This window comes from Hyla sarda, chromosome 6, assembly GCF_029499605.1.
Source record: "Hyla sarda isolate aHylSar1 chromosome 6, aHylSar1.hap1, whole genome shotgun sequence".
Taxonomy (NCBI): Eukaryota; Metazoa; Chordata; class Amphibia; order Anura; family Hylidae; genus Hyla; species Hyla sarda.
The window spans coordinates 213,185,564-213,195,516 of NC_079194.1; the positions used below are offsets into that span (position 1 = coordinate 213,185,564).

Sequence of the window (9,953 nt, forward strand, 5' to 3'; positions counted from 1 at the left end):
GGGGGGGGATATTCAAAGAATTTAGCTCCACTTTTTTTGCTTTAGTTCTGCCACATTTGCTTAAAATGTGGCGCACACATTAGCGCCACATATTCAAACATTTATCACCTGATTTAGCGCCCTGTTAGCCATTTTTTTTAAAAAGGGGCGTGGTTAGGCTTTTTGTGCTATTAACACCCTATTTTCAAAGGTTTAGCACCACTTTCTGGTTGCCCCAAATTTTCAAAAGACCGAACACACTTCTGAAAATGATGTGCAGATAAAGGGGTACTCCGGCCCTAATACATCTTATCCCCTATCCAAAGGATAGGGGATAAGGTGTCTGAACGCTGGGGTCCCGCCCCTGGGGACTGCCGCAATCTGTCATTCAGAACCCACCTTTGCGACCTCTCCCTAGTGCTGGAGGCTCCGAGTGTGCAGCATGACGACCACGCAGCCGGAGTATCGTAATGTAACCACTTCGTCCCCGTGGGACATCATGCCCCGCCCCCTCAATGCAAGTCTATGGAAGGGGGAATGACGGCCGTAGGGCTGGTGTACCCATTTAAAACTCTTTGGGGCACAAAATAAAGAGCCCTAATAAGACATGTCTTTGAGTGTCCCCCCCCCCCCCCCTATATTCTTAAATTGACTCATGGCATAGCATTAAAACTATACGGCATTAAGACATGAGTTTAGATCAAAACTCACGAGTATATATAGTTTGAATTTTCTCCATGGCTTCCATGACAAACCAACAAATATAGTACATTAATGGATTAGTCAGTTAAGATATTTATTAAATTAATCTGCACATTAAAGTTTACATTATCGGAAGAGCTCTTTGACAAATAAATGTGATCCATTAATAGGTATGCAAGGCACTAGGAAGTTCAAATCTCTTGACCTTGCTCTGTGACTTGACCAATGTAATACAGAATTTAATAGACTGGAAAAACAAAAACCCTTATTTTACATTGAGCTGATTTAGCTTTGGCAGAAACTTTTTGTATGTTTAAAAAAAATAAAAACTTTGATCTTGGCCCACCATATAAGCCAGTATTAAATCTGTTCCATTTTATAAACAATACAAAAATACCAGCGTTAACCTTTGACAGATGTCCAACTTAGAAATTTATCAAGCCAGGAAATGGTTCTCCGAACAATTAAAGTCTGGCTCGTGTCTACAGGATGCCCATGGAGTGCGATGACAGAAGTTGACCTTAATCTCATTAAATGTAGGATTTGTGATCAACCTGTAGCCTGGTGTGAGCTGCTGCCTGTGATCCTGACAATAGGCCATTAGATTTGATCACTACAGCGATTAGCTAAACAACCACTGTGCAGATCAACAATGCACCTGAAATATAAAGGCTGATCATTCTGTCTGGATAATGGGAAAGTGTAATCTACCACTTTCTTGGGGCATATACCATTCTCAATGCACTTTTTCTTATCTACCTCCATCTTGCCAGTAAATGTCAGAGATGTGTGATCTATATTATGTCATTATTTAAGCAGTGATTGATTGATTGATTGATTGACTGATTTCAATTTCTTCAGGCACTCATGCATGGTCACATGATTTCCTGGAGAAAGCTAAATTGCAGTCGCTATGATACACCTACTGTACGTTCAGATTCTGACCTTTAAAGAGCTTGTCCAGCATTACAAAATTTATCAATATTAGGCTCAATGCACCCCCTGAAAGAACTAACTGAATGGCAGTCACTGTACTATTAGTAAAAGCGGTGCAAGGTACTGCAGTGTCCTGTCCACTTGACTGCACAGCATAACCATTCACCATGACTACTAAGGTTAGTCTGCATTATTGGGGGGGGGGGGGGGGGAGTTTGCATTTAATCCTGGTTTTAACTAAAAATACTCTAAAATGAGGACCAAATACTGACCAATATATTATGTGTAAACACAACCGATGGTACAGTGATTGCAGATACGACCAAAGGCCAATTCTAATATTGATGGCCTATCATAATAATAAACCAACAATTTTGTAAGGCTCAAAAACTTCTTTAAAAATACAGTTGATTGTCTTAAAGTAGTTTAAAGGATTAAACAGTAGGGGTTACTTTCTTATTAATTTTATTTTTTTACTTTGATTTTAGTCTTAAAGGGGACTTGAACATGCAATATTTGCAACACACTGCAATAAGTTCTGTGTTGGAATTAAAAACGAGTGGGGCAATTTATTAAAACTTGTGCAGAGAAAAAGTTGCCCAGTTGCCCATAGCAACCAGATTGTTTCTTTCGGTGTCCAGATGCCTTTTTGAAAATCAAAGAAGCAATCTTTTTGGTTGCTATGGGCAACTAGGCAACTTTTTCTCTGCACAGGTTTTGATAAATGTCCTCCTAAGGCTACGCTTTTTTGCAACAACATTTTTCTATTTCAACTTATCTAGTCTCTGCCTCTTCAATGTTTACTTCTGCTGTGGTGGTGCAAGGTACTGCAGTTTTCGGGTTATAGAAGTCAGACTCCTGCCAATCTAACATTAATGGCCTATCCTGGTAATAGGCCATAAATTGTGTAAGGCCGGATAACCGCATTAAAGCATAACTCCAACATTGCTCTCCCATCCATTCTGCAAAGTTCAGAATTAAAGGGGTACTTTAGTGGAAAACAATTTTTTTTTAAATCAACCGGTGTCAAAAATTTTAAAAGATTTGTAAATTACTTCTGTATAAAAATCTTAATCTTTCTGGTACTTATCAGCTGCTATATGCTCCACAGGAAGTTGTAAAGTTATTTTCTGCCTGACCACAGTGCTTCGTTCCATGTCAGGAACTGTTCAGAGCCGGAGAGGTTTGTAATGGGTATTTTCTCCTGCTTTGCACAGTTCCTGACATGGACAGAGGTGTCAGCAGAGAGCACTGTGGTCAAATAGAAAAGAACTATACAACTTCCTGTGGAGCATTCAGCAGCTGATAAGTACTGAAAGGACTAAGATATTTAAATAGAAGTCATTAACAAATCTGTGTAACTTTTTGCCACCAGTTGATTAAAAGAAAACAACAACTTGGTTTTCTACTGAGCACAAAACACACACTGGGCGGTGTACAGTTGTCTTAGTAACCCTGACCGCTCAGTCTGTGCCGGGTCTCTCCCTATCAACAAAACGGCGGGAAAACAATTTTGGAGTTACACTATGTGACAGTTATAGTCCACTAAAGTTGCAAGCTGCCATGAAGTTGTATGGGTTATATAGCCAATATAAAAGGTATAATAGGCTTATGAACATGGCAGACCTGGCGCCATTGCTAGGCCCCAAGCTTCTAATGCAACTTCCTAGAATCCTGTGATTAAGCTGTGGGGCTGCTGAAGGGGTGACAGATTTCAATGAGTTTGGCCTTTAAGAAGCTAAACATCCAGAAAGGTTGTTCTCTCCAATTGTATAAGGGGTGGTCTTCATAATACACAAAATGTAACCATCACTATGACATCATGTGTGTGCTGGGCCTGCATAATTGTGATGTAACAGAACATCCTAAGACATGATAGGCTTCAATACATAATGCCTCTACAATTCTTGGTGACCATGTTTTGCAGTATTAGTCTTCCTGATTGTGAAGGCAGTGACAGTGTGTAGGCTCAACACCGCACCATTCAATCTATTCAGAAACAGAGGAACAGGGCATGAAACTGTCCGCAATATCAGGGGACTCCAGGGCCAAGACATTTATTACCTATGCTGTGTATAGATGTTTAATGCATATGGTGGGAAGGCTGCCTAAAGTGTAGATTAATATGATGACCACAATAACATCACTATTGATGGCTCGCTACCATGTATATGGCCATATATGTCTAATTCCTAACTGGTGCATTTAGGCTACTGTAGGTTTCCTATATAGTTTATCTACTAACCTGTATGTTTAGAATTCTGCAATGTTGTTTATTTTTAGTTTTTTTTTCTTTCTAAAATATACCAGATGGTGTATAAATCTGTGACATCAATACAAGCCGTAATACTAATACTGTATCTCTAAGACTAATTGTAATTGTTATTTTTGTTACTGTTAAAAGTTTTTTTATTAAAGAGTGAACAGAATTGCATATACTGAAATACATCCCATTTCTTTTATAATTTCAAGTTGCCCGGTGTATTTTAGTCTGCATAATGCATAACAGCTTTAAAATTGTAAAGTAATGAAGTATTCCCATTCAATGTGAAATGACACCAATCCTTATCCCTTAGTTGTGTTTGTCATCCAGTCTGCATCACGAAAAGACAAATATCCTCATTGAATTTTCAAAGAATTACCTTGCAATAATGGCCCTCAGCAGGGGGCAATTCCTAATAGGCAGTGAGTGGAGAAAATTTCAATTTCATTGGATGTGGTATAAAAAGAGGGGGAGTGTCCTGGTAAAATGGGAAAAGCATTATTGGCATGACATTAACTGGAGAAGACACAACTGAATCTAAAAAGGTACCTTAGGCTGTCATTTTGATGGTGTATATAAGACATTATACACTGTATAGCTAGAATGTCCACCTATTGTCTGCTGTTAAACTGTTTGGCTACAAGTTTTATTGAACCTGCGTCCCGTGGTAGATGTTTTTAATAAATATGTATTCATTTAGGCATTTATATAACAATATAATTTGCAGTGCTGAAAATGGAATGCAGTTACTTATGATGGTTACATAAACACATATTTTATACTGTATTGTGCACAAGGGTCAATTTCATATTAGGTCTTTATATCTTTTGGAAAGTGGGGAAAAAAAAACTAGAGGACGTACAGGGATACCACACTCCATGCCGATGTCCTTATATGAATATATAAATAAATAAATATATATATATATATATATATATATATATATATACATACATATATATGTATATTACACATACACACACTTACAAAAGCTTTGAGAAAAGTTTCACATAACACTGTAGATAAAATCCCTTATTCATATACACTTGCTATAAGCTTATAATACCATAGTGACCTTTGGTAACTTTTAGTCTAAAAAGAAAGGTACAAAACCCATAAATTGACTACAGAGCTGACTTGTAAACCACCTATTCCCATCATGACCAATCTGAGCATGCGTTTACTTCTTCAGTGTTCTTACCATTAAAATGAATATACCTGCCATTCAAGTCTCGTGTTTCGCTTATATAATCCCCAGGGGATGGGTTGAGTGTAAAGCACAAAAAAAACTTTTACTACTGAATAAACCACATGGATAGTGCTCCAGATTATTGTCTAGACTGCACCTATACAATATGTGACATATAACGGGTTATAAAAGGTCTTGATGCCCACATATGTGCAAACATGCTGTGGCGCGTGCCCTATCACCGCTAAGAGTTAAACTTTTCCAACATGTAAACTTCTGCAATGCTGTACAAACAGTAAGATGAATAGGACACATACAACCACACATTATATACAAAACACTCAATGGCCCTAATAGCCAAATGCACACACAAACACACACACACACACACACACACACACTTGCAACTGTATTGCAATAATCACAATTTACAACCCTAGAAAAAAAAGCCCAGACTTGACTAATAAGATAATGTAGATGCCAGCTGTCATTTGTTATGAAAAGTGATTAAGTAAAGGAGCAGTTTATAATCCTGATAGAACATGAAGCAGTAATTTATTCCCCTAACAATAGCACACAAGGCAGGATATGCACACAGTACAAGTCAAACATTCCACACTGGCTCTATCCATTCACATCAAATATACTGTTGTCAAAACACTGCAACATTATGACAAAGGATTGAGCCAGGATACATATCATGCAGACACCATGGGTGGATGGAAGAAGGGGGGAAGAGAAAAACCTCAACACAAGAAAGTTGCTAGTACAAAGCCTGAACGCCCTGCGCGCAATTAGGAGGTGTGCGGCTCAGTATAGCGACATTATTGTGTAGGGATTTGCACAAACATTTTGGGGGGCAGGGGATCAAGTAGAAAAAAAAAGGCACTTGGGGTAATGGACCTCTGGCAGTAACGTCTGCTAAATGGGACCCCATGGAGGTCCCAATCAGTAAGGGAATTATAGGGTAAGTGTGTTAAAAAGGACAGGGGCTCAAGCCCCCTTTTGAATCTATGTGTGCCAGTCCCTGTAATTGTGTAATTAGATGTCTAATATGACTAATAGTAAGGCATCATTAACTGAAGGCTTCAAGACATCTCAGTGATGCAACCACACTGACTGCTAAGACACTTCATCCTACAATCACATCATCCTGCAAAGCTTTCCTAACATGACATTTCTCTGCTGTTTGCAGAATAGGGGACACAAGAACTTAGAGCAGTTTCCAAACCAGGGTGCCTCCAGCTGTTGCAAAACTACAACTCCCAGCATGTCTGGACAGCCTTCAGAGAGAGCCTGAGAGAAATGAATACAAGCATGTGTGTGTACAAGACCCTAGGCCAGTGTTTCCCAACCAGCGTGCCTCCAGCTGTTGCAAAACTACAACCCCCAGCATGTCTGGATAGCCTTCGGAGAGAGCCTGGGAGAGAAAAAATACAAGCATGTGTGGGTAATAGCCCCTAGGCCAGTGTTTCCCAACCAGGTTGCCTCCAGCTGTTGCAAAACTACAACTCCCAACATGCCCTGACAGCCTTCGGAGAGAGCATGAGAGAAAAAAAGAATACAAGCGTGTGTGTGTGCACAAGCCCCTAGGCCAGTGTTTCCCAACCAGCGTGCCTCCAGCTGTTGCAAAACTACAACTCCCAGCATGTCTGGACAGCCTTCGGAGAGAGCCTGAGTGAGAAAAAATACAAGCATGTGTGTGTAAAAGCCCTTAGGCCAGTGTTTCCCAACCAGGTTGCCTCCAGCTGTTGCAAAACTACAACTCCCAACATGCCCTGACAGCCTTCGGAGAGAGCATGAGAGAAAAAAAGAATACAAGTGTGTGTGTGTGTGTGTGTGTGTACAAGCCCTAGACCAGTGTTTCCCAACCAGGGTGCCTCCAGCTGTTGCAAAACTACAACTCCAAGCGTGCCTGGACAGCCGAAGGCTGTCCAGGCATGCTGGGAGTTGTGGTTTTGCAACAGCTGGAGGCACCCTGGTTGGGAAACACTGACTTCTAGTCAAACATAAGGTTTAGAGTCAAATAGGAAACACACACAGTGACTATTTACAAACAATGATAATAAAAATAAATAAATAAATACATTTATAATAATAAATAATCACCTTGTAACCGTAGTAGTCTAAACATTGTGAAAAGTCCAGATTTGGTGACTCTCCAGGCAGGGCATTGCCAGCAGCTGAAGGGTAAAACCTTACATCCATGTTTGAAGTAGTCAAGTTGCAGTTGCAGCCAGTCCTAGTCCTAGTCCTAGTGGTTCAGCAGCATTCAGAGTCTTCTCTGGAGTCCTCAGGTGCAGATGAAATACAAGTCCCACTCCTGGGTTAAGATGTTAGTTCTTCCAGGATGGGGAGCAGGAGGCAGCAGTTCTGGAGGTTCAGGGGGGCTGTTGTCTTTAAAGAAGCAAGCAGCCAAACCATAGGACTTGCCTATGCATTGATGCACAGCAGCTGCTATACACAAAGGAGCCACGCGTTGGGTTATTGGGATCAGGAGATCCCACAGCACAGGCTGATCACCAGCACCCAAAAGAATGCAAAAATACTCAACAACAACAAAAAATAAAAAAAAGCCTGAGGACTGTTAGACCATAATAATCATAGGAAACAAAGTAAAACTCCAAACAGATCCAGAAGACTTTATTCCAGATAGAAGGGTTTGTGCAATGATGGATACATGAGTTTCTAAGAAATGACCTCTCTGCCTGTTTAAAAGAGAGGGAGGGGGGGTGGAGTGGGACTTATTGTAGAACAAAAAAAAGAAAAAGTCTTTGCAGCCAACGGTTGTGGAGTTAGAAGTGGTGGAGAGACAGGAGCTGCTGCTGGCAGGGCTCCCTGGGAGAAATGAATAGTAATAGGCAATGACAAGCAGGAGCTGGGTCCTCCCTCCCTCCACCACTCCCACTGAGTGCAGCTGCTACTGTGTACATAGTGTGGACATACTGATGCAAGGGGGCACCTACTGTTGTTACAGGGATGCTGGGATACAGGAGTAGAATGCTGGGGCTGCACTTCCACACTGTGTGCAGTCATTTGCTGCTGTATAGTACCTGGAAGATGTTGCATGCCTCTTGTCTGTCAGCACACTGGATGTTTTACACTATATGTCAGCTCTGATACAGTCCACAGCAGTGTTTCTCAATCAGGGTGCCTCCAGCTGTTGCAAAACTACAACTCCCAGCATGCCTGGACAGCCTTCGGCTGTCCAGGCATGCTGGGAGTTGTAGTTTTGCAACAGCTGGAGGCACCCCGCTTGGGAAACACTGGTCCACAGCATGAGCTGACAAGGATGAAGGAGCTGGAATGATCTTGCTTAAAAGGAGATCTGTAGTGTTCCGAACTTTAACCCCTATCCAAAGGGTAGGGGATAAGTTTTAGATCGCGGGGGACCGAGCGCTGGGGTCTCCTGTACGGGGCCGCGGCAATGTACAGGAAAGGGGGCATTCCGTCCCTAAATGACGCGGCAGCCGGCACGCCCCTCCATGTATCTCTATGGGATTCATGGAGGGGCGTGTCGGCTGCCGCGTCATGCTGGGACGGAACGCCCCCTTTCCTGTACATTGCCGCGGCCCTGTACAGGAGATCAGGGGGGGCCCCAGTGCTCAGACACCCGCGGTCTAAAACTTATCCCCTATCCTTCGGATAGGGGATAAAATTCAGAGCACTACAGATCTCCTCTAAAGGAAAACTGTCAGCTTTCTCCCCCCCCACGCTAACCAGCAGTACTGGCTGGTAGTGCGGGGGACACTGATCAGTTTGATGCTTACCGTAATCTTCTATTTTTGATATATGCTAATGAGGTGCTAACTGGCACTCTGACGTCAGCGTTTCTGGCCGCAGCGCCACCCAGCTCATCAATATTCCTCCCCTTTCCCTCCGCCTCTCCCTCTTCTCCCCGCTCTGTAATGAAGAGAGAGGGGAGGAATATTGATAAGCTGCGGCCAGAAACGCTGACGTCAGAGTGCCAGTTAGCCCGGCCGGTGCAAGTTAGCATTAGCATATACTGAAAATGGAAGATCATGGCCGAACCGCACGGCACGGTAGGCATCAAACTGATCAGCGTCCCACACACTACCAGGCAGTACCGCTGGTTATTGCGGGTGGGAGCAAGCTGACAGTTTTCCTTTAATACACACTCACTTGACTTCCTACTGGAGTGTTTGTTAAAGTAAACATGTCATGAGGACAACATTATCATTGAAAGCTATGATATTTTCCTGTGCCATAAATACATAGCCCAATATTAAAGGGGTACTCTGCTGCCCCATTATTCGAACATTTTATTCCAAACACTTGGAGCGGAAGGCGGGGGTCGTGATGTCACGATCAAGCCCCTTGTGATGTCACACCATGTCCCCTCATTGCAGGTTTATGGGAGAGGGCGTGGTGACCATAGACGCCCCCTCCCATAGACTTGCATTGAGGGGGCGTGGTGTGATGTCATGAGGGGGCGTGGTCGTAATATCATGACCCCCGCTGCTGGCACCCAATGTTCTAAACGAACGCTGGGTGCTGCACAGAAATTGCGGGGGTCCCAGCTGCGGGACCCCTACGATCAGACATCTTATCCCCTATCCTTTAGATTAGGAGATAAGTTGTCTAGGGACAGAGTAGCCCTTTAAGCACTCCTTTGATAAACATTCAAATAAAGGGGACATACAGCCATATGCAAGCAATGCAATATGGTGTAAATTCCTACAATCCAGATACTTCATAGCACACGGTGTAACTAAGGCACCATGGTGTTATACATCAGGGGATCTCCCAAAAGATACCTCCATCATATAACTGTGGCATCTGCTATACACAGACTATCATGTTATATAATAATAAATACCACTCGGTATAGGTTTTTTTTTTTTTTTTTTTTTTACAGGATCT

At 42.3% G+C, this 9,953-nt stretch overlaps 1 protein-coding gene across 2 annotated transcripts in view; it reads right to left on the reverse strand.

The window, feature by feature from the left end:
* Positions 1-8,035, reverse strand: part of TOX3 (TOX high mobility group box family member 3) — a 130,151-nt gene extending 122,116 nt beyond the window's left edge. Inside the window, exon 1 of one of the 2 annotated variants that reach the window (XM_056526367.1) lies at positions 7,179-8,035. In XM_056526367.1, the coding sequence (XP_056382342.1) occupies positions 7,179-7,277 (99 nt within the window). In that variant the 5' untranslated portion in view covers positions 7,278-8,035. The remainder of the gene's footprint in view (positions 1-7,178) is intronic. The other variant, XM_056526368.1, reaches the window with a different exon arrangement.
* Positions 8,036-9,953: the final 1,918 nt, after the last annotated feature.